The 25217-nt window shown below is 39.5% G+C and overlaps 2 protein-coding genes across 4 annotated transcripts; one reads left to right on the top strand and one right to left on the bottom strand.

Moving 5' to 3' along the window:
* Positions 1 to 11217: 11217 nt before the first annotated feature.
* Positions 11218 to 14387, bottom strand: LOC137273917 (heat shock protein 68-like). Its single transcript, XM_067806824.1, has one exon. The coding sequence runs from the start codon at positions 14283 to 14285 to the stop codon at positions 12384 to 12386; it is 1902 nt and encodes a 633-aa protein (XP_067662925.1). The 5' UTR covers positions 14286 to 14387; the 3' UTR covers positions 11218 to 12383.
* Positions 14388 to 14454: 67 nt separating this feature from the next.
* On the top strand, positions 14455 to 24677 carry LOC137272683 (dynein axonemal assembly factor 6-like). Of its 3 annotated transcripts, none has more exons than XM_067805060.1 (7): positions 14455 to 14545; positions 18548 to 18625; positions 18982 to 19057; positions 19727 to 19823; positions 20488 to 20584; positions 22022 to 22107; positions 23773 to 24677. In XM_067805060.1, the coding sequence occupies exons 2-7, from the start codon at positions 18548 to 18550 to the stop codon at positions 23897 to 23899; spliced, it is 561 nt and encodes a 186-aa protein (XP_067661161.1). In that variant the 5' UTR covers positions 14455 to 14545; the 3' UTR covers positions 23900 to 24677. The 3 variants fall into 3 exon arrangements, with proteins under 3 accessions (XP_067661161.1, XP_067661162.1, XP_067661160.1); XM_067805061.1 differs by lacking the exon at positions 14455 to 14545 and adding an exon at positions 14595 to 14670 and having other exon boundaries at positions 23773 to 23991; XM_067805059.1 differs by lacking the exon at positions 14455 to 14545 and adding an exon at positions 16726 to 16925.
* Positions 24678 to 25217: the final 540 nt, after the last annotated feature.

Below are 25217 nucleotides of genomic sequence, written 5' to 3'. Positions count from 1 at the left end.
CATTGTGACTTGGAGAAAACGATTTGGAGGAATAATATTTGGATGCGACCTCTTTGATTGACGACATCAACTGGATCAAGTCATCAGTCATCAAGAATTGATGGATTTGTCGTAGGAATCTGAGCAGACATTCATAATTCAACTCGCCTTGCACCAAGGGAACAATCTTGCATGTGACGTTTCTAGAAGCATGGAAAGCTTATCTATGAGCAAATATTTACAAACATACACACACACACACACACACACACACACACACACACACACACACATATATATATATATATATATATATATATATATATATATATATATAATAGAACATGTAAAACATTTTTTCAGTCAGAAACAAATAATTCTGACTGAACATAAAAAGAGGCCCAGTGAGATTCAGAACCCTAAGGAAGAAATCTGCTTGCTTCATGTATGGCTTTAGCATTGCAGAAAAGGCTTGGGTGACGGAAAATAATAGGGTTCTGAGACTGTCAGACAGACTAACAAACTTCTCTGTTCGTTAGACAACTGGGGCATGTCTATCGGAAGATGATTGCTGAGACAAAGGTGGTAACTATCTCATTAAACAAACTGGTTTTTAATTTCAGGAAACATTACAATTTACGTTTGCATGTCACGCGAACCAAGAGGGGATGATACCTTTATCTGTGACCCATCAATAATCAGTTAATCATTGATTGGAATAACCAGTTCTTTGTTTCAAAATTACAACGATTGATGTAAAGTTCTGCCGGCTGTAGGGTTAAGTAGTAATACATACGGTATTGAGGTAAAAGAAATATTTTATCCTATCTTATCCTAGTTACTGATTTGAATTGAACGTAGTTGCGTGTATCCATCATTTTCATTCAGTCATTCATTCATTTATGAATATGATATTAAATGTTTTTCAAATTAATAAATTATTCATTCATTCATTATATTAAATTCATTCATTCATTCTGTTCTGAGAGCATTTTGGGGATTTCACTTAACACTGCTCGCCCAAACGCACTTGATGCAAACTGGTGGTGATAGCACGAATACTCCCGGAGATGTGTGTGACTGCACGTGAGATGCGAGGTAGCTTGGGGTGGTCAAGGATACACTGGTCATTTGTGCCCCATTCGTTCGTTGAGGCTATATGCTCCCATTCGCGTGTAGGCATAAGGAACGATTATACCTTGTTAGTTTTATAGGTTCAATTAGCTATTGCGGCGTTAGATTGTTGGACTTGTATTAGTGGTCAGACGTTAGACAGTGGAATCTAGCGTTTTTCACACTTCATACTTTCATCACTTTGGAGAATCGCGCTTAGTTTCTTGTAAGTCATCCAGTTTCCTCACCTGTAATAGTTATCACGTTTAGTTCCTTGTAAGTCATCCAGTTTCCTCACCTGTAATAGTTATCACGTTTAGTACCTTGTAAGTCATCCAGTTTCCTCACCTGTAATAGTTATCACGTTTAGTTCCTTGTAAGTCATCCAGTTTCCTCACCTGTAATAGTTATCACGTTTAGTTCCTTGTAAGTCATCCAGTTTCCTCACCTGTAATAGTTATCACGTTTAGTACCTTGTAACCTTGTAAGTCATCCAGTTTCCTCACCTGTAATAGTTATCACGTTTAGTACCTTGTAAGTCATCCAGTTTCCTCACCTGTAATAGTTATCACGTTTAGTTCCTTGTAAGTCATCCAGTTTCCTCACCTGTAATAGTTATCACGTTTAGTTCCTTATTTAGGCCAAAGGGAAGTTTCAAAATTTAGTTGATTAGTTTTTAAGTTTCATCAATTAGACAACTCTGCACATGTATATTTCCACTGCACATCTTGATTGATTCATTCATTCATTCATTCATTCATTCATTTGGATGAAGCTAACATAGTTGTGTTTTGGACCTTAAGCTGGTTTGGCAACTGTTCACAGGCTAGAAACGGTTTCAAATATTTTTAGTTTCTATACTTTCTTTTCCGCTGATGCGAGAAAGGATGTTGTCGTTTTTTACGCACGCGTGTGTGTCTGTGTCTGTGTCTGTGTGTCTGTGTCTGTGTGTGCATGAGCACATAAGTAGGTGTGACCCCCGCCATCAATAAGGTTCTTCACAATTATGTTAACGTCTCAGAATCGTACAATATTGCAACATACATCAACTAGTAGACAATACCTTAATGGTCTTGTTTACCTTCAAAACATGGTACGATCAGACAAGGATTTCACGGTGTCCGCCTTCTAATTGCAGCAGTTACAAAGACTCCTCTGTGGGCGGCCGCTGTCATTGTAACACAGCGTTAGCTTGTCCATGCATTGCAACAAACGTCACTATAATAATTTCCACTAGGATGAAAGATAATATCTGTATTCACACAGAACACGACGGAAACAATACAGAGATACATAAACACTTGACGCTCTATGAGGGATCACCACACATGACCTGTTCATAATATTTAATAACTGATCGTATTTTTTTCACCTCGATACATGATATGTAAAATAAACTTGTTAGTAATTGTAACGAACAAAATATCAATCAAAATAATTATCACATGAAATTTGGATTTGACTACACATTAAAAATTATATCAAGCGCTACAGTAAACAGGCGCCGAAACCAAGCCATAATACCCGTATCAATATTCATATTATTACCTGGAAATCTGATTAGACCAGACATGTACAAAATTTATCAAATTAAACTGAAAAAGCACCGAAACACTTGAACAATCAGTTCCAAAGCAGCTGTGATACCAGTACTGAATGCATGAATGGTTATGTCGTACCTTAATGTTATATACCATGGCACTGTTCGGTGACTTGCATGAAATAAATGTTGTTGTCTTTATAACTACTACTACTACTACTACTGACTATATATATAGTGGTGTTATTACCACGAAAGAGGAAATATCGATAATTGATTGGGGATTTAAAATAACAAAGGAATTATATCGATTTATTTTGTTAATTCAATATAAATGATTTTGATACCTATCAAGGAATACTAGTAGCACAAGTTGCGCAAATCTTGTACTCCTTTGATACAATGGTAAACGTTATCTGTTCTGTAATACTTCAGTACTAATAAACATATTCAGTGGTAACCATCGCCACCTTTTCTTTGTATGATCAAGCTGTTTTACAGTCGAAACTTCAACTACTGCTACTGCTGCTGCTGCTGCCGCCACCGTCCCTATTATTACTACTACTAATACTGATAGTACTAATAGTAATAATACTAATACTACATCCCCACCACAATAACACCAGGAGTGAGAAGAAGAAGAAGAAGAAGAAGAAGAATATTGCTACTGCTACTGCTACTAAGATTGCTGCTACTAATATTAGATACAGATAAGAAAGGAATAATGTGTTATAAAGTTTGTAATACAGCTAACGATCATGGTACAAATTAACTTAAGTAACGTTAATTAACAAATTAATTAAAGTAAAAGTTCATACGTTACCTTCAACAAGTCAATTGCTTGTCGAGCACCTTGTATTATACTATGGGAAAGTGACGTGCTCCTTTAGACGTGAACTGAAAATACGTAGAGTCATAAACTGAATCCACTGACCATTAGGGACGGGCTGGCCAGGTAGCTGGAATCTGACCTCCAATAAGCTGTCGGTACGTCCGTGTGTTCTCTATGGGGATCGGTGTGAGCTTTGTGGAAGTCCTTGTTGACTTGTGTCTGTTTAGCGTGATTGATGACGTGCTCCGTGTGACAGTAGAGCCGTGGAATGAACAGATACAATATCGATATCAGAACCATTGTCGATGTAATTAGTACACGGTCGTCTGATTTTCTACATCCCGTAATGGTTCTACTGAATAACATGTATCCCAAATCCGCCTTTTTTCGCAAGAGCCGACGGATGGGGGTGTAGCTGGAGTTTGCGGGTTCGTTGACAACTACTGATTTGCCTGACGTACTAGTCAGATTTGGTTAAAATGTGCGACCTTACTGATTTGTTGCTCATGTCCTTATAATCACTGGTTTGTCTGACATAAAAACGGCTTAGTCACCATGGCACAAAACACGATCAAAGATAACACAGATGTGGTTAAAATATGCGACTTAACCGATTTGTTGCTCGTGTTATCAATCACCGCTTTACTTGACCGAGACAAAACCGTAGCATCACTGCACCACTCATGGCTATAGAAGGAGAGATATGGTTACAGCGAGTGACCTAACAGACTGTGTTTGGTTTGGTTGATGTTTGACGCAACATGCCAGTTACATGACGGTGGTCTGTAGATAACCGAATCTGAACAAGACAGTGATCAGTATAATGCGTATCGATCTACGCACTGGCGATACGATGACATGTGTCAACCAATTCAGCGAACTTGACAACCCGAGCCCGTTAGTCGCCTCTTACGACAAGCACGGATTACGATCAATTCTATTCCGGATATATTGTTTGTCATTATAATCGACGGGGTACGTCGTTGTTCATGCTGTCAACCACTATTCTCAGGCTACATCGTGTTGTGTTTGCACACACGAACGGACACACATTGACCATCTGTAACGTTTACCACCTTAGCCATACGTTTTCATTGCAGCTGATTGAAGAATCTATCCCTCCCTCCCTGAATGGTCCAGTGATTTAAAGTGCAGCAGAGTTGTGTCCCTTTATCGTGCTCGGTTATGTTGACTGTTTGTTCCCATTTCCCTCTACGACCCGAACGAATATGTTCGCACACACTTGTATCCATACTCATATTCCCCATATATATACTGAGTCAAGAAACTTCACATTCTTTCTTCAGGGCACTGTAAAAGAACAAGAGATGGTAAGATGGTTAAATTGATATTATTTCATTGCTGAGATCTGTGTGATGTACTCGAAGCACTGACAATGCCACAATCAGTTCCATTAGGCTACACCTGGGTTCCAAAATATGGGTACACAGAATGTCAAGACACAAGAATAAAAATTCGACATATCTCAGCTCAATATTGTGTATGGCACCGCGCATTCACCACTGCCTCATCGCCTGCCTGATGCTTGCTGGGTATTCTGAGCCATTGCTCTTGCAAGGCAGCGCTATGTTTCTGCAAATTCTGAAGGTTGGTTCCTGAGACCACGAAGCCTTCTCCAAAGTGCATCCCAAACGTGCTCTGTTGGATTAAGGTCAGGGGACCTCGATGGCCAGTCCATGACGTTGATTCCAGCGTTTTGAAGGAAATTTCGTGTCAACATCACGGTATGCGGTCGAGCATTATCATGCTGGAACTATAGATCTGGGCCATGAGCCGCCATGAAAGGGGGAACAAGTTCAGGGGTGAGCACCTGGTCGCGGTAAGCAGCAGCTGTGAGGTTTCCACGGATGACCAGAAGTCGGGAACGGTTGTTCCCACAGAAAGCACCCCACACCATGCAACTTCCGCCCCCGAATCTGTCGACTTCCTGTACACATACCGTTCACGACGTCACCCCCAGACTCCATGCCCGCCGTCCGCGAATCTGATGGTAAACCTAGATTCATTGTTAAAGACGACTCAATTCCAATCTCTCTAGGTCCATCGGAGGTGACATTGGGCCCACAGCAGACGCTGACGTTGATGAAACGGCGTCGATACTGGCTCACGATATTGACGTCGAGAATGGAGACTGGCAGCCCACAACCGATTTCGAATGGTCTGTGAGGACAGTCGACCTGTGAACATCTCAGCCCTGGTTCGTGTAGCCGGCAGAATTATGTCACGTAGGTGACGTAGGATGATTTGACGGTCTTCTGCTCGTAACGGCACACGTGGATGACCCGACCGTGGGCGATCAGAAGGGGTGTCAGTTTGTTGTAGACGACCTCGCAAGTCATGCACAGTGCGACGGCTGCATCCCATTGCTCTTGCGATGTCAATACCTGATCTTCCCGCGTGCAACATGCCAACGGCATGTTCACGTTGCACATTGGACAATCGTGACATTTCATGTAAAGTACCGTTAGAACTGTGGTTTAAAAGTGTGGGGTTTTTTTCAATTCTTGTGGCCAATTCAAACACGTGCAAATGAAGAAAATTTCGATGTGAAGATCTCGTGATCGACTGCACGTGCAAAACCTGATTTGGCACTAACGTCATTTGCACGACGAATGGATGGGTTTGAGTGTGTTTTTCTAACATTTTTCTAGAGACGAAATATAGGGATACCATTCAGGATACACAGGTGTATCATCAGAGAAATATTATTCATTATTTTTTAAAATTACATTTTGTGAAGTTTCTTGACTCAGTATATGTATTCCCACACTCTAAAGCCAGTGAGGTAGCCGAGTGGTTAAAGTGCCCTCTTTCTAGAGAGCCACGCTCAAGGTCCGGATTCGATTCCTTATCTTACCCACTAAGTGTCCATTTCTAATATTAATGCTAGGATATCGCTAAAAACATCTCACTTGCTCCTGCACATTACCTCAGGACCTCGTGTATCCTTATTCGGTATATAGTATTCCCAGAAATTATTGAGAATCATGTTGCGTCATGTAACTCATTACGTTTATTAACTTCTGGCGTTTTACTTACATAAACATGTTAAAACATCATCCTTTTACAGTCTCAGTCTTGTTTTAGTACTTTGTTAGACCTCCTCGCTCAGCAATGCATGCCTGAATACGCCTACAGGCACACTACCCATCAAAGTTTGTAGGTAATCGTGTGACAGGGTATCCCAATATTGGACCACCTCGGCCTTCATATCTTCAATATTTCTCAGTCCCTTTTGGTTTATTCTGTCCTTCATGACTCCCCACACATTCTCAATTGGGTTTAGGTCTGGGCTGTAACTGGGCCAGTCTAAAACTTGAACATTTTCGCCCGACAACCACTGTTTTGCATAGCGTGCAGTGTGTTTTGGGTCATTATCATGCTGGAAAATCCAATCATCTTCATACAATGTTTGTGCTGTCGGAAGAAGGTGACCATTTAGAATGTCAACGTATTTTGTCAAGTTTCCCGTGAAAACACACAATGGCGTCACTCCGCGAGCCGATATGCCACCCCACATGTGAAACTTCGGGCTATGTTTTGGTCGCTGGTAGATAGGTTTGACAGTATCTTTGGTCCAAATTTTCACACAATTAGGGAAAAGCCAAACAGAACTTTCATCCGAAAAGAAAACATTATCCCAATCTTGATTTTCATGAGCCCGACACCAGTTTAAACGTTTTTCCTTTTGTGCATCTTTCATCAACGGCGAGGGAATTCCACGTTTTTTTCACCCAATTAAGTCTCTGTAATTCCTGCCTAACTGTTTCATTGCATACCTGAGGACTTCCTCTGCTAATCATTTCATTTCTGATGTTCTCAACACTTTTCAATTTGCCCCTACTCACAATCTGCCCAAGTCATCGGCGATCCACAACACTGAATTTCCTAGGCCGACCTGCCCCTGCTTTGTGCTCTATCCCGGTTCCTGTTTGAATATTCTTCAAAGTTCTGTATACTGTAGACAGAGGAATACCATGTCTACAAGCTAACACTTTAGCATCAGCCTCACCCCTTTCAAAATCATCTAGAATGAGCTTTCTTTTCTCTCTTGCTGTAAATTCTGCCATGTCAACACAGGAAGCCGTCTGCTCAGACAAGGGAGATAACTCTTGACGTAATGAGCTGCCTTCTAAGCCTTCAAGAGTTGTCTCCCTTATTTAGTCTGCTTAGTGCATAGTGAAAGCCCTTTTTCCAATCTTAGCATCATTAGGAAAAAAACAAAGATTTTCTCAATAATTTCTGGGAACACTGTAAACCTGTCAGTACTGATACCATCGGTTTGACCAGAAATATGGAAACAGAAAACTGGTCACCTTGCTTTACACCACCATGAATAAACTATGGGGAAAAAATAAGGGATCACAGCAAGCGAAAGTGTTCCTTAATGCTTTCCAGGTTTATTGTTTGTATCGCAAAGCTTGCGACAACAGCTGTAAATAGATAAGGGAACGTGCTTTCACGAGGTTTCTTCTTTCTGTATTGAGGTTATTTGGCAACCGTAACACGAATACTAAAATGCTGACATGTTGGTAGAGCAGTTTAGAAATACAAGCAGTTCTAAAACCTTCCGTCAAGGAATCTTACGAAGATGGTTTTATACCAATATACGTTAATGGCGACATGATGTTGTTCTACACATTTGAAAACAGTTTCCTGACAGTCTTGCATGATCGTATTGCTGGATCCCTTAATACATTATATCATATGTGTCCAGGCTTCATGATTACATGTCAGGTTTGTGCAGCAGAACTTATGGCATTGGGAAAATATGACCATGAAGCAATCATTTTACCGATTCATTGTCAACCATTGCGGTCATCACGGCCTCTGGGTAAATGGGTCCATAAATAACTTATATCAAAACATTTTGAAACCAGACACAGTTCTGAAAACTCCATATATCTAATGTGATATTGTATGGGTACCAGCTCTTCTCGGTTTGCAGGGTAATGAAACAGCAGATAATTTTGCCAAGTCAGAATATTGCTACAGGAGTTGATTATCAGTCCTTGTCAAAGAGATTTTTAAATGTGCCATTGTGAAGTCAGGTTTCATGAAATTGTAAATCTTTTGGGATTTTGAATCTAGGACACAAAACTAAATCGCCATCATAATAGAGATAGGAGAGTTTGATGATGTTGTTTTAACAACATTTCGTCTTGATCACTGTTCTCTAAATGCCCACACACTGCTGATAAGGAAGAATCACCTCTAAGTCCAGGGCGGTTGGGTAGCCATTTTACGACCTCATCAAACAGGGACAGTCTATAATTCCACAGTTAAGGTATGCTTCCTGAACCTAAGTGTAGAAAGACGGTGTTATTAAAGATTAAAATTACAATTCATTTGTAAATATCATTTTCTTTTGAAACAAGGAATTGGAATTCATTTTAACCAGGGTCGTTTGTGGTGTCAACTTACACATTCACACGAGAAAATTCGGATCAACTGAAAAGTAGGTCAATGTTTGATAAGGTGAATGAGACTTGTGTTTCGGTATGTTTAGTCATAACATTGTCTGTTGGTGTCCCCATCAGTTACGAATTGAGCACAAGTAGTTTTGGTCTTTGTCGTCCTTATACTTTACCACCAACAACGTCACCTAACGTTACATCTCCGAGGCACGGGTGGGGGAGTGGTGGTGGTGGTCATACCAAAGACCCGGGTTCGATCCCCCGCATGGGTGCAATGGGTGAAGTTCATACTGGCGTCCACTCACTCAATACATCTCAGTCCACAAGCACACCAAAGCTGCGTGTGGTCACTGTCTATCCTGAGATACTCAGCCTGAGCCTAATGTCGGAAGTTGGAGCACTGTTAATGTTACCATCTTCATCGCTGTAACCTCTGCTCTTGTTATGCACTATCTCTGGGTTTTACTGTCATTGTGATACCTTTGTATTGATTTGTGAAGGTTGTCTTTTAGAATACAGTAGTTAATTACATCACATTTGTTTGTTGTTTATTGGGCTTGATACCTACTGATAGACACATATTAGATGATCCTGCGCACTAAACGCATTTGTGACATTAGAGGCGGTACAACGAATTGGGCGAGTACACTTGGCTGCTACAGGTAGCTTGACGATTATGCACGTGCAATACATGCTAACCGTGACATGAAATCAACACCGCATATTCCTTCGAATGACAGGACTGCAATTTCAGGCATAAGATACTGATATTCCACGCTAACCTTTAGTTAAGACGAAGACAAATAGATGCTTGGGGCATTGACAAGCATTTTAGATATTCAACAATTTTGTTTAAAAAAAACCCAGGAAAATGTCATTTGCTTCGTGAAATGGATCGGAGGTCCTTAGCATATTTGCTCAGTATATTGTGTTGATTCAATTCGTTGGGATTGTGCCTGTTCTCAAATCGAGTGTGCTATAACAATTCATGCGTGAAACGCACGGGGAAAATGAACTTCTCGATATTTATCAGACAACCTGTCTCCCTCTTGTTTCAAGTGGATCGTTCTGTGGGGCGTTCCCAAGTATGCAAACTGGGGTCTTTTGTCAGGTCGTGGATCATCTTATATGTGTTTACCAGTACTTCTCTTACAGACTAATTCCCGGTTCACTTTTCCGTTTCAACCCTAGTCTGTCGTACAGACCCTGAAGTATATATATCCAAGAAAACCCATGCAAGTCTAGAAAATGTGGCAAGTCTAGATTTTCTGAAAATGAAGAAAGTCTCAGGGCTCCATTTCATTATATTATTTTTTTTACTATGAACGTTTTGTCAGTAAAATATGTTCATTTCAGAGACTAGCTGTTAGTCTATTTCAACACGTGAAGGTAGGGTTAGAATATTGGCCTTCAGTAACCCATGCTTGTCGTAAGAGGCGATGGACGGGACCGGTGGTCAGACTTGCTTATTGGGTTGACACATATCATTGGTTCCCAATTACGCATATCGATGCTCATGCTGTTGATCACAGGATTTAAGGTGCAGACTCGATTATTTACAGATCACCGCCATATTGCTGGAATATTGCTGGAATAGTGCTGATTGCGGCATAAAACTAAACTCTTTCACTCATTCGTTTGTCGTTTCAACTTGGGAATAAACCTGCAACATTATAAATATGTAAATACATGTATACTACTTTTGTAGAACTAAGCTTGCTCGTTAGTTAGATAGCCAAGAGTTTCAATGGAAACACGGGTATTTTTATACGTCAAATAACATCGCTCAATAATAAATATAAACATAGCTCACTGCAAGTACGTTCGTGGTCATAAGTTCAACAATTTAGCGGTTTAAGTTGCGTGGAGACTTTGAGTGCAGTGTGATTAGGTTGTTGAATGAACTTACACAATTTCCTAGTAACTCCGAGGGACGGAGTGAGTTGGCTTTCACGCCGCTGTCAGCAATATTTAAGCAAAATTACCAGAAATGCACTTCACACATTGTGCAAATGTGCAAATCGAACCTAGGTCTTCGGCGTGACGAGCAAACGCGTTAACTACCAGACCCCTCGCTGTCTTAACTGTGAAAAGGCCAGTTCATGTTTGTAGAGTAAGTGAAGTTTTAAGCCGCTTTATTAAGGCAGGCACTATGCAAAATCATCTCTTCATACAAACAGTGGGTTTTTCCGCCATTTACAGCGATACTGTGGCTAGGGAAATTAGAAATGACATCTCCCATGTGTGATACCAAAAGGTTACCCATCAGCCCCGTGTCTATCACACATTCAGAAATAAACAAAAGAAACATTTGATGTCCATCAATGTTTTATTGCAAATAATAAACCATATTAACAAATAATAACAGTAACGTCATCAAAGACAACGCATTTGAGGTTAGGCTAACTTTTCGGTCTCGTTCAAATCCAGGGAAACACCTTTACTTTCCATTGCCCGGTAGTATTAATGTCTTCATAAAAGCTTAAATAATTAACTAAAACAAAATATTCTCCTGGAAATGCATTACCAAGCATTCCGTTACGTAGCAACACACGTGGAGGCAAAAACTAGCTTCCATAAAGTCCTGGGGCATAAATTTTGCCAAAATCAATATTGCAATTTCAGAACAAGTTTCTTGTCTGAGGGTAATTAGTAAAGAAATTATGGAAGTGTATAATCGTTAGTATTTAAACAACACATATACCTGATAGCAACATTAGTCCCATAAAACAACAAAATACTTATTGATAACCGTAATAATCAACAATATACTAGTATTCATTCAAATGAACAGGCATCTATGAAAGTTCCTTTCATTTAAAGGGGAGAAGCAATATACCCATTTCAAATCAGAATAGGCTGTTCTAAGATAATGAATTGAATTTCAAACAGTGCCAAAATTAACTTACGGTAATGCATAAAGAGAGACTACAATTAATACCCTGTCAAGAGAGTGCGTGGTTGTATTGAGCCAAGGGAGACAACCTATGTCGACTTGGCCCTATCTCGTTTGCTCTGTGGGGTTTTACACGTAGTCGTTTAGATCACAATGCGAGCAGTGATGTATTTTTAAACACAGGATATAGTATGGGGAGACGATGAGAGCACAGACACATCTTCAAAAGGAGCACACAACCCGCAGTCTCTCGCTGAGCAAGCATGTACCTTTTGACTAAATGCTCTTCCCAGTCTTTCATCTATACTGCTCACGTAATAAACCAGTCGATACGAAAAGAAATTGTAAAATTCGTCGTAATCATTGAGCCTCAGATGAGATGAGGGTTACATGCTGTCATTCCAGATACCTTGCCGACATTATTCAAAATATACATACACCAGTTATTATAATCCCTTGTGCAGCACCAGTGATTCTCCATATTATGCAGATCATGCCCCGAATTATTCAGAATGTCAGTCTATCAACAGCGACATAGCTGGTTATGTTGTACGACACAGCAGTGATACACAGACACTGAACATTTTAATCCACTTCTTCCACAGTCGGGCCTTGACCCTGAGCCTGACCTTGACCCCCAGACGACTGACCAGAGCCGTGAAGCTTCATCATGACAGGTTGGCACGTTTTTTGGATTTCCTTAAGCTGATAATCATATTCGTCTTTCTCAGCCAGCATATTAGCATCCAACCATTTCAGAGTCTCCTCACATTTGGCGTTGACAGTGTCTCTATCAGCTTGAGGAAGCTTGTCACCAGCGTCGCCCACGGCTTGCCTGGCACTGAAGACGTAAGCCTCGAGCTGGTTCCTGGCTGTTACGCGTTCTCGCTGTTTCTCGTCCTCTTCTCGATATTTATCGGCCTCGTTGACCATTCTGTCAATCTCCTCCTTGCTGAGTCTGCCTTTGTCATTTGTAATGGTGATCTTGCTGGACTTCCCGGTGCTCTTGTCCTGAGCGGATACGTTCATGATGCCATTGGCATCAATGTCAAACACGACGTCAATCTGGGGCACCCCACGAGGAGCGGGGGGAATTCCCGTCAGGTCGAAGCGACCTAGAAGATTATTATCCTTAGTCATAGCTCTCTCGCCTTCAAAGACTTGCACCGACACTGCCGACTGGTTATCAGAATACGTTGTGAATGTTTTTGATGTTTTGCAAGGTATGCGAGCATTTCTCTCCACCAGTTTCGTCATTACCCCTCCGGCTGTCTCAATACCAAGAGACAGTGGGGCAACATCAACCAGCAACACGTCCTTGATGGTCTCATGGGTATCGCCGGACAAGATGGCGGCCTGGACTGCAGCGCCATAAGCAACTGCTTCATCCGGGTTGATAGACTTGTTCAGATCTTTCCCGTTCATAAATTCTTGAAGCAGTTTCTGAATTTTGGGAATACGGGTCGATCCCCCGACCATTACGATATCGTCAATTTTACCCTTGTCCATTTTGGCATCGACCAGAGCTTTCTCGACAGGTTCCATGGTGCTGCGGAACAAGTCTGCGCACAGGTCCTCAAATCTAGCTCTTGTGATTTTAGAATAAAAGTCAATACCTTCATGAAGAGAGTCAATCTCTATTCCAGCCTCTGTACTGCTTGACAATGTTCTCTTGGCCCGTTCACAAGCACTGCGCAGGCGTCGGATAGCCCTGTGGTTCCCGGAAAGTTCCTTCTTGTATTTTCTCTTGAACTCGTCCTTGAAGTGGTTTACGAGTCGGTTGTCGAAATCCTCTCCACCAAGATGGGTATCCCCAGCTGTTGACCTTACTTCAAACATCGACCCTTCGTCGATGGTGAGGATGGAGACGTCGAAGGTACCGCCACCCAGATCGTACACCAATACATTCTTCTCACCTTTAAGATTCTTGTCCAAGCCATATGCCAGTGCAGCTGCGGTCGGCTCGTTGATAATTCTCAGGACGTTGAGACCGGTAATTGTCCCGGCGTCTTTCGTCGCCTGCCGCTGGGAATCGTTGAAATATGCCGGAACGGTGATAACTGCATCTGTAACCTTACTGCCCAGGTAAGCTTCGGCTGTCTCCTTCATCTTTGTTAAAACCATGGAACTGATTTCCTCGGGTGCAAACAACTTATTTTCCCCTTTAAATTCCACCTGTAACATCGGCTTATCTCCCTTTGAGACGACCTTGAAAGGCCAGTGCTTCATGTCACTCTGAACTGCTCGATCACTAAACTTCCTCCCAATCAGACGTTTTGCATCAAACACAGTATTGCTTGGATTCAAAGCAACTTGATTTTTCGCTGCATCACCTAACAGTCTCTCAGTGTCGGTGAACGCAACATAACTAGGTGTGGTCCTGTTACCTTGGTCGTTGGCGATAATTTCAACTTTACCATGTTGGAAAACGCCAACACAGGAATACGTTGTTCCCAAATCAATACCAACAGCTGGTGTCTTCGGCATGGCTGTAGCGCTCTCGACTCTTCGGAAAATGAAATCAAAGAAGTTTGCAACTGCACTTTCACGTTATCTCTCTACCAACGTCTCTCAGGTCTTGAAAGCGTGTTGTCTGAACTCGCTCGGTCAGCCAGACACATATATACACACACACAACGCGTTCCGGAACATTCGCCTTCAATCGACGCTCTCGCTCTTGGCAGACTGCCAAGTTCTCGAACCGCCCAGCGTCGTCCTATGGAAACGCGCTCCCGCCAACCCCGCAGGTAAACAAATTGTGATGCAACATCGTGCTACACTGTATTCAAGGCGTTAAGAGAGGTGTGTGTACACACATATTGTGAATAAGAAGACGCAGTGTGGCGTCAGATAGAAAGAATTTGCCGGCTCGGTAATTTTGTACCCTTTTACTTGCAGTGGTTATTTTCTTGTGTTAGTAGAGTTCTGTTGTTATGTATCGTGTCACTGATCACTGAAATTAAGTATAGACAAGCTGCTGGTATAGTTGTTATATATGGTCAGTCGTTAACTTTTGTTGCTATTGTTGTTGCAGCTGTTGTTGCTGCTGTCATCACTGTGGTACTGTGGCAAATGCATGCAGTCAACCATATCACTGAGCCTGACTTCCTTATATATATATATCATCGCGTCTCACGTATGACAAGCACAGGTTGCTGGGGTGTGGGTGTGGGTGTGGATTAGGATGTGGGTGTGGGTGAGACGTGGGTATTTTGGGATGGGGTGGGGATGGGTCGTTTTTAGCCTGGTCTGGGATACCTTTTGCATGTTTGTATTTTTTTTCCTGATTGGGCTAAACCCGTTCGTCAGTGCTAGTGACTGATGCCTACCATCATATTCTATTTACAGTAATACATGCATTTATAGAGCGCAGTAAGTTACGGTCAAGATGTGCTCTATGGCACAGATGGCATTCGGAGTAGAATAGGCCTTCAGTAACCCATGTAAGAGGCGACTAACGGGATCGGGTGGTCAGGCTTGCTGACTTTGTTGACACATGTCATCGGTTCCCAATTGCGCAGATCGATACTCATGTTGTTGACCACTGGATCGTCTGGTCCAGACTCGATTATTTACAGACAGCCGCCATATAGCTGTAATATTGTTGAGTGCGGCGTGAAACTAAACTCACTCACACACAGATGACATTAATTATGGCGTTAATAAGTAGGTGTAGCATAGAGGTTAAAGTGTTCGCTCGTCACGGAGAAGACACGAGAGAAGTCGAATCCCCACAGTGTACATTGTGAAGCTACTTTTCTGGTATCCCCTGCCTTGATATTACTGGTATATTGATAAAAGAGGCGTGAAACTCAACTCACTCAAAACGGATTTCCTGGTCGTGATTCTTTAGGGACATCTGTGATATAAGGATTTGCTGAGTGTAGCGATAAATGACATTCACATCGTGTCGAACATATGTGACAGGGATCATAACAGGATAATGACATTTATAGCCCGGTATGTGATATTTATACATGCTTGGATACATAGGCGGATGCTGGTAAATAAACATACATTGCGTCATTGATGATTTTTAAGCAGCATGTACAGTGTGAATGACCCCTACCCCTATCCCATTATGTGTGTACAAAGTAAGTTGTCCCCGTCCAGTACAAAGTCACTGATCCTCCTCCTCTCCCCTAATTTTAAAACAAGTTTTAATATTTTTATGTGCAATAATCTATGTCACATATATTCTTCCAGTGTGACCCACAACGACATGTCAGTAACGGAGACTAAACCATATAAACACCTGATTGTGTACAACGTGTGAAGCCAATTCTGGTCTCAGCTGCCCTCATAATGCTGGAATAGTGTTAAAAGCGGCGTAACACTAAACCCACTCACTCACTCACACAAGCACAAACACAAAGCACACTGCGCATAACATCAACATATAATTGTAACGTTTGTTCTTATGGTTTGTATACTTTCCCAGTAAATATATACTGTGTGTGTTCAAGATTCGTGATGTAACCTCGTCCGAGTTGAAATTTCGAGAATGTTCCAGAATATTTCTGGTATGCCTTACAAAAAAAATGTCATTTAGAATACTTTCAAAGGCGTGTGCACACACGGAAAAGCCACATGAATGTTACAAAACTGATAACTGCACGTAAGATATAATTTCATTAGTTGAGCGGCCTTTTTCACAGATATTAATTGTACATATCTCACAAGTGATATAAATCTCAGCATACTCGCTAATGAGGACTGACTCCAGGGGAGGTGTCACTTTTTGAAGTAGTTTGATCATGATGTGTATGTTTGCGATTGGTTTGTAATGACTTATATATCAAGTTACTAACCTAACAAAAAGTTTCAATAAGTGATATATTATTTATAATAATGTAAGGAACTCAAGAACAGAAAACTGTGAAATATGATAATAGCGTAAAATGAAAGGTCCCTGTTGCTACTTTTCGTGTGCGCATGACGGAAGTAAACAAATAGAACATCTGCTGCGATAAAACCTGCGGCAACTTGCCAAATTTGTTTACCTACGCTGCAAGGTCTTGTGTCTTTCGATGGAATGCGAAATTACTAAGCAGACAATCATTTGAGAAATTGCCAAACGAAGCTCTATCGCTTGTTGATTGACGTTACGTGGGTGCAAGCACAGATGTAAGTACAATATAAACGAACGTACTAGAAAGTTCGTCTGCTAGTCTAAGCCTTGGCGTTTTGAGAACCTTGGATAAAGTTCTCATAAAAAGTAAACATTCTTGCGTAACAGAACTTTCCACCCGTAACCCCCGCTTGAAATGTATTCTATTAATTATGATTTTTCTAGGATTAGGATTTTGGTTTAGGGTTTAGATTTAACATTATGCTTACAATTAGGTTTAGGGTAGGCTTTCTTTAAAACCGTCTATTCCTAGACGTAGAATGATTTAAAACAACAGGGGCTACGGGCAGAAATCTTTCCATCTAATCACCGGAACCTAATTATTTCAGAAAAGAGTTTGTAGCTTTAGTAAGACAGTGTTACTGTAGTGCTAGTGACCGATCACCATTTGTGGCTAGTGGTGTTTGGGTATTCATGACTGACAGAGATGGAGTATTGTGTACAGTGTGATTCACCCCTCTTTTCCATGCCATTTGAATGTTATTGTCCCACCCACCCCTACCCCATACCTCCCAAGAAGAAAATGGGTGACACCCCACACACCCTTTCAAATCATCACCTCCACTAACCATGAAATATGAACGGTCCTTTAATATCCGGTCATGTCTTTGTCATTGCATGACTCATCTGTTTGATGAAATACTCAAACATAATTTACCGCAGATACAGACAGTCACTAGTACATATGATGAATAACTGTGGGTACCCTCTCTTCTCATCTATTCATCATTAAATATCAGTTCTATGTAAGTCATTCTAAAACTTAACATATTAATGAATGAGAAGATACAGTAAATGTAACTTTGAGAGGTCAGGCTAATTACCTGTGGGCTGCTGTTGTAGCTTACATTCAGAGATTACTTAGATACTGGTCACTGGTCATTGCGTTGTCACCGGAAATAGCTGCAACATTGCTAATGCCGCATTAAGCAAAAAGTTCTCACCCACTAATTCACTCATTGTGTTGTTATGTGTTATTGTTAATATGAATCCCAATAATGCATGCAGTTTTAATGTTGGTGTTTATATGACATTCACGTGTGCGTGAACCATGACACTATACAGTGGAAGCTGTCTAAACTGGCACCCATTGGGACTGAAGAAATAATTTGCATTAGACAGTGTGCAGGATTGTTGAGCTGATGCTAAATGTACAAGCCACATATTTGATTCATATTTTATGTTGGTGCTGACAACTTGCGGGACTGGACAGATGCCAGTTTTGACAACTTCCGCTGTATTTAAACAGCTCAAACAGTTTACCAGAAGAATTCAACTGTGCAAAGTTTACAAACATGTCACAATACATCATGATGTAACTTGTGACATTTTATGCCAGTTACTTGGTAAATTGTCAGTAGACATGACAGGGTAGATATGAGGGTACATTGTAATTCTATCCCTCCAAAGATCTGGTGTTGAGTTCCGTGGATTCTCACAAAATCTGGTTTGCTAGTTTTAGTGACATATGACCAAAAACCAATTTTACCACAGAAATATTTCCATTCATGGGGATTACTAGTTAGTTACTTCTGCCATGACTAAACCCTGAGTAGAACTGATTGATGTCCATATTATCAATAAGGAATGTTATAGCTAAATCAGTGATTACTTTCAGATGGATCCAATAAATGTTGCAGCCCTCGTTGATCTACTTCATCCAGAGAAACATGATTCTGACAGTGAAGATGACATGGTAGGATCATATTTATAGAACTGATCTTTTCATCCTTGAAGTCATAATGTCATCTTATTCTCATTCCTGATAATCATGAAGAGTGTGTTATAATATTTTCTGCAAATCAGAAAAGCGAATTTTTTTCGATAACTGCAGATACAACTTGCAATCCAGAACCACTTTTTAAAAGCGTAGTTCCCGAAACTCGTATCAGTACAACATACAACATTTGAAAAAACATCAAAAAATCATTTTGGGAACTCTTATGAGCTGGACATCCAAAAGAATACATTTGCCCCATGGCATGTGAAGATTGCAGGTTTATCAACTGACGAGATTCAGACTGAAAATGTACCATTGTGTGTACATTTCAGCCCTCAAATACTATGGCAAAGATGACACCAGCTGACATCGTCCCTGAAAAGTCAGAAACAGAGGAAAAGAAACCTGGTAAGTTGATGAGTGCATTCACAAAGATGTTCCTCATTGACACGTTGAACATGATCTAGTAACATGATGGCCTGATCATTGACAAATGCACACACCAACATATTTACAAATGATTTATGTGATGTGTGTTTTTGTGATGTGGGAAGCGTGTACAACTGATTTGTATTACAAACAAAACAATACTATGGAACCACCATCTTAGAGCCTGGCAAATTTTAACTTATAAATATATTTTTTTTATCATTGATGGTGGTATTTTCCCCAAATTTTCTGATGATACATTGAATGAGCAAGATTCAATATTCAGTTTGTAAACATTGTCTAAAGTATTTTGAGGGATTTATCTTGATATGTCCAGAAGCCAATTCACTCCTGCATTCAGAAAATCAAGCATTAAACTTTCATGAATCCAGTTTGATATTTGGGATCTCAAGGAAAGAATATTCCTGAGTATTTGTTGAAAACGTTTTTTTTTTTCATTTTCACTGAATATAATGAATAATATATCAACTACTTAGTTGTTATTTTACATGTTTCCCAGTGCTGTATATGTTACCCATTATTTGTGATATGTATGGTATATATCTGGCTCATAGTAGATTCATTTCAACTCTAATCTTGGACTCACTAACTTGCACCCTTTACATTCAAAACTACTTTTTACTTCAGCAGGACCTAAGAAATCAGTTAAAGACATATGGGATGAAGAGGAGGTGCCAGAGGGGTCTGAGTTTGAATCTGTGTATGACCCTCGGCCTCAGCCTGAGTAAGATGATATTATGTTATGAATCACTAACATTTACCAGAATATTGTTTATCACCTGACAAGCAATATGCTACTTTGAAATAGATGTGTTTGTATTTCACCAAAACATGCTGCATGTACCTATCAGATAGCTAAAACAGAATTGAGGAAAAATAATCATGTGTTTTCTTTTTGTGTACACTCAAACACATTCAATACCAATATCTGTAAGTTTGTGTTGATACAGGATTACAAATGTATTGATACACTGAGATTGGATCCACAATGACATCCCTGATGTCCACTCAAACAACTTTTGGGTTGGAAAACCTGTGATAAGTTTAAAATGTGTACAAATCCTGTACTACTGATTCATATGAAGTTATTTTGTCATGAAAGCTTATAAAAACCTTGCAATTGTTTGAAAGCTTGGATTATTTGAAGTTGTTAGAATTTGAAAAATAGTCTACCATCTTTGAAATGTTGATACATGTTATCAGTTTCAGTGAAAAAAGCTATTCTTCCTCAATGTTTAACCTAATGATAATTTATCAGCAAAATATTTAGAAACAAAACTTTTTACTTGTCTCAACATTGTCCGTAACATCAATTATGTTACTTAATTAGAGATTCCCTTTATTTCTCCATGCTCACATCTGGTGATGGTCAGTTTATTATTTTTCAGTTATGATATCATTTACAAACAAGCAGTCACATCTGAAGACATGTTTTTGGGGATGGGAAACAAGACGCCATCCTCTGCTAGTTGTGAGGACATGGTGGTAAGTCAATGTTTATCAGTGTGAGTATTTCAGTCTGAAGAGTTTCATTTTACTAACATTCTCTGACAGCAGCAATGTCAGTGTAGATACATCAGACCCAGCCACAGACTTAGACACATTATTAGTAGATGATGTCAGATTTATCTCGACTGGGCATCATTATTTCCCTTCATTTTTTTTGTTAATGCCAGACTAATTTCATTTCTTGTTTTATGGATTTTTATTTATTTTTTTTATTTTTTTTCTTATTCATGAAAAAATATGGCAGGCAGATCCATCAAACAAGAAATAAAATTGGTCTGGACTAAACAACATTTGTCAACCTTGAAATAATAAAGATAAAAATGGTCAAAGTTTTTGTAAAGTGTCATTGGTAAAGATTGCTACGACAATAAAGATAGTCTAAGAACTGTTTGATAGGATTAAAACAGATTAATTACCAGCCTTTCTTCATCAGTGACAACTATATGGTTGTCTTGTTAAACCCCAATCAACTGTCAGACAAGCCAGTCCATAGCAATGAATACCTGAGGATGATGTCAAACCAGGCTAAGAATATTTTACTTGTCAGAAACAAATGATCAAAACAATTCATTCGTTCATTCATTTGTTTCTTTGTTCGTTCGTTCGTGCATGTGTGCATTCATTCATTCATTCATTCATTCATTCATTCATTCTACAGACTAAATATTTGACTGTCAAAATCTGAAATCCAGCAAAAACGTCTGGCCCTGCACTTTTATTATGTCATCTTTCCCAATTCCTTAGATTGATGCTCATGATGTCAAGCACTTGATTGTCTGTTCAGATACAGTAGCTAGTCATAAGTGAGTCATTGTTAGTGAAATTCCCTTAGACTTGCATGTTAATTAACTATTGCAAGAATAATTCTCATAAATGTAGTTAATGTCGAATTGCTTTCAATATTTACTTACCATCTGGGAAATCACCTCAGCTACATACACATAATTTCCAGTCTGTTTTCCAATGATTTTTACAAAAACTGCAATTTTTTAAACAACATATATAAGACATACCATTCAGGATTAACACAGCTGTCTGTGGGGTAGATCAAAAGTTGTACTTATATATGGTGCTTAATCAGGTGTCATTTGATAACTAATGAACCAAGAGATGAAAGAAAATCAGGTACACATAGCTGAGGATAATTTCCAAGATGTTTGCAAAATATCAAAATAGAATGACTTCTCAGTTTATGTAAATTATTCTTACAATAGTTAATTACAATGTAAGTCCATGGAAATTTCACTAATGATGACTCACTTCTGGTCAAGTAGTGTAGTTAAAGTATTGTTGAGTTCAACATGAAACAACTATCAACAATTGTATTGTGTTCTGAATCTCTAGGACCAGCTGGAGAGCAGACTGCCACTGCGTGAGAAACCCTGACTCAACTCTTCATTACTCTTTCTTCAGGTCAAGATAAAGCTTCCGGACACTAAAATTGCTGATGTCCAACTAGACGTGAAGGCCAAGTTTCTAGACTGCCGTACACCTAAATAGTAAGTACATGTTTCCTGTTGTACAGGTAAATCAACAAGCATAAATCTGTGAAGTTGAAATACAGGTTTTGTGGGAACATGAACAACATCCACACTCAGAAAGATATGAATTAAGGATAACGCCAGGTCATGTTTATTACTTGTTTTACAAATTTGCTTTGACTTCTGACTCATGTCAGCTGAAAGTCAAACAAACTTATATATATAGTTCTGTTTGTCTGTTGGCCATTGTCATAAAATTCCCAAAGAGGAACTAAAGACATGTTTAGCTGAAGTTTCCACACTTGTTCCCTTAATGAGACCAGAGTTTGTTTAAGATGTTTGAAAAACATTGTCATGATTTTGTACCATATTGAAAATGTAATTATTTATTTTGAAGGTTTGTGTTTTCAAGATGCAATGAATTTTGTGTTAAGTGCACCAGTATTTGGTTGAATGTGTATGTTCTGTTTTTTACAGTATTTGAAGTTTGACTTTGATTTGAGGTTTGTACTTGACCTTGCTTGAATCTGAAACTTCATATGGTTATTACAAAGGCTGTTCCAGTGCACTCGCATATTCGGTGAATGAAACTGTGGCCCTCATGAATTCGGTTCATTATGCATGCAGTGTTCCGGTTAACCGGTAAATTCTGGTATATGACCGGAAATATTTGATAAGGACTGGTAAACATAATGTCCGCAAATCCCAAGGACCGGCAGTTTCAATTTGAGAGCTTACATTAAAAAATCCATCCCAAATCTTCTTTGAATAAAATGCATCAGAGTTTTAAAATAAAGTATTACTCAATTGACGCTGTTTGTTGTAAAAACAAAACTGGGTTTCCCGCTATACTATTTTTAGATCATAGTAGCCAGTGTATTCTAACGATGACAGAAGAATAAAAAAGGTAGATACAAATGAATACGTTTTTATTCTTTGTGATAGTTATAGGACCAGCAAAACTTCAGGAGGGACTGGTATATTTCATTGCTTCCAGTCCCGGGGACCGATAAATTAGAATGCTTCTGGGAACACTGGCATGGTTACCAGAACCAGATATGATTGAATATTGACATTTGTCTAATGGAGCATGTTTTACTTGTGCCCTTATGTCCCTTTTCAAAGTGAGGTATGCAAGAATGGAATATGTACTAGCTTTGCACTAGTGCAAATCATGTTAGTTTGCAATGACTGAACATGGTACAGTGGGCTGTAACTGTTAGTCAGTTACACACCCAATTTGAGTGTCATGTCAGATCACTGGTTATTATCATGACAACATAACAGTCAGCATGGGTGTTCCATATTGTGCATCAATCTCTTAAATAAATATTGTATTCATAAATAATTATTCATATTTGTTACCCAGTATTTGTGTTACATATCATATTTGCCACAGATTGTATTCATGGCAGACCTAGTTGTTATTGAGACAGTTTTATTCAGAATGTAATAATATTTGGTGGAATGATTAATAGTGCTGGGATTCATGATGTATTAAATGAGAGGATTTCAAACTTTGACAAACTTTAAACATCCTATAGATGGAGCAAGCATATGCTCTCTGGAAAACTGTCAAGTTAATACTTATATAATATCAGTTTTTGTTTAATATCAGTTTAATTTGAGTTAATTTAATTCATCTCAATTTGTTTTACACGATGTGATGATTGTTGCTTGCAGCAAGCTGGGGCTGCATCTACCACACCCTGTAGATCACAAGAACGGCAAGGCACAGTGGGAGAGTTCGTCACAGACACTAGTCGTCACATTACACATGATTAGAGAGTATGACTTTATGAACTTCTGAGGATCTCACTTGATGGAACCAAAGTGCAATACTTGATGCTGAGCCATAGCATGTCATGACTCTACTGATGAGTGTTTCAGCAACAATGCTTGTCTAGCATATGTTTCGCTGGGTATTCAGGGACGTCAACAGCTCATGTTATTTCAGGGATCAATATGACTGCATATCATTAACAGATCGCAGAGAATTGAATACATTCATTCAAATCATGCTTATTATTAACAGAGGTCGTGACAGGTCCAAAATAATGAATAATATTTTGAGGCAATTCCAGAATCTTGATAAAAGGGTAAATGTACATTATGCCAAGTCTGCAAGGGATTTGACCAAGGATGCAGTCGGTATGGCAGGTATTTGAAGAAAATGTAGGATGTATACTTTGTATAGGGTTACATCATTTGGTCACACCAGAAGCCTTTGACCAAGGTTCTGAATCTCCATTTGCCCTGATTATGACTTCAGGTAAACAGCTCCATATCCTTGCTTGTGCACTTGACCAAAGTGGTTAAAGTTGCAACTTGCATCAATTTCCTCCAACATCATACTGTGGTGCTGTCATTTAAGTGGAATATTGTTTGCTCTATGCTTGTCTATGCAAATCAGTTATCCATGAATGAGCACATTCCGTCCATTTTCATCACATTTCCAATTTCACTCCTTTTTCATTGAAAGGAATTCTGTTGATTTAAATTGGTCAAATGGTATATGGAACTGATTTTGCATTGGCCTGATGATTTTGTCAAACTTACAAAGATATTTACATAAAAGTACTTATGAATATGTTGTCTTGTTATAAATAGGAGGGGTGCTGTAGCTTAGTAGTATAAGTGTTTGCTCATCACACCGATGACACAGGTTTTATTACCCACATGGGTACTATGTGTGAACCCTATGTGGGTACTATGTGTGAACCCTATTTCTGGTGTCCACTGACATGACATTGCTGGAATATTGCTGGAATATTGCTAAATAAACTAAACTCACTCACTCACTATTATAAATATAGGTGCAAAGATGTGATCTCTTAAACTATCAGAGGTTGATATGAGATTGGTACAATAGACAGAACTTCTGCCCTGAAAGCAAAATATTAGTTGTGTGATGTTATTCCACGAGACATTAAAAGGTACTTTTTGTTACCCTGCCTGGGACTCGGCATTAAGGCTTTACATGAGGACTGATTCAACATACAGTATCTGATTCGGTCTCGAACTTAAACTGGTACATGGTATCATGCACACGCACGCAGGCACGCAACAACCTGCAGACAATTATGTTCCATAATATAACTAGATTGTTTAATCCAGAAGTGGTTCAC

Source organism: Haliotis asinina, chromosome 2 (assembly GCF_037392515.1).
Source record: "Haliotis asinina isolate JCU_RB_2024 chromosome 2, JCU_Hal_asi_v2, whole genome shotgun sequence".
NCBI classification, from domain to species: domain Eukaryota; kingdom Metazoa; phylum Mollusca; class Gastropoda; order Lepetellida; family Haliotidae; genus Haliotis; species Haliotis asinina.
The sequence above is the reverse complement of the archived record's forward strand: the minus strand, read 5'-3'. Positions and strand labels throughout refer to the sequence as shown.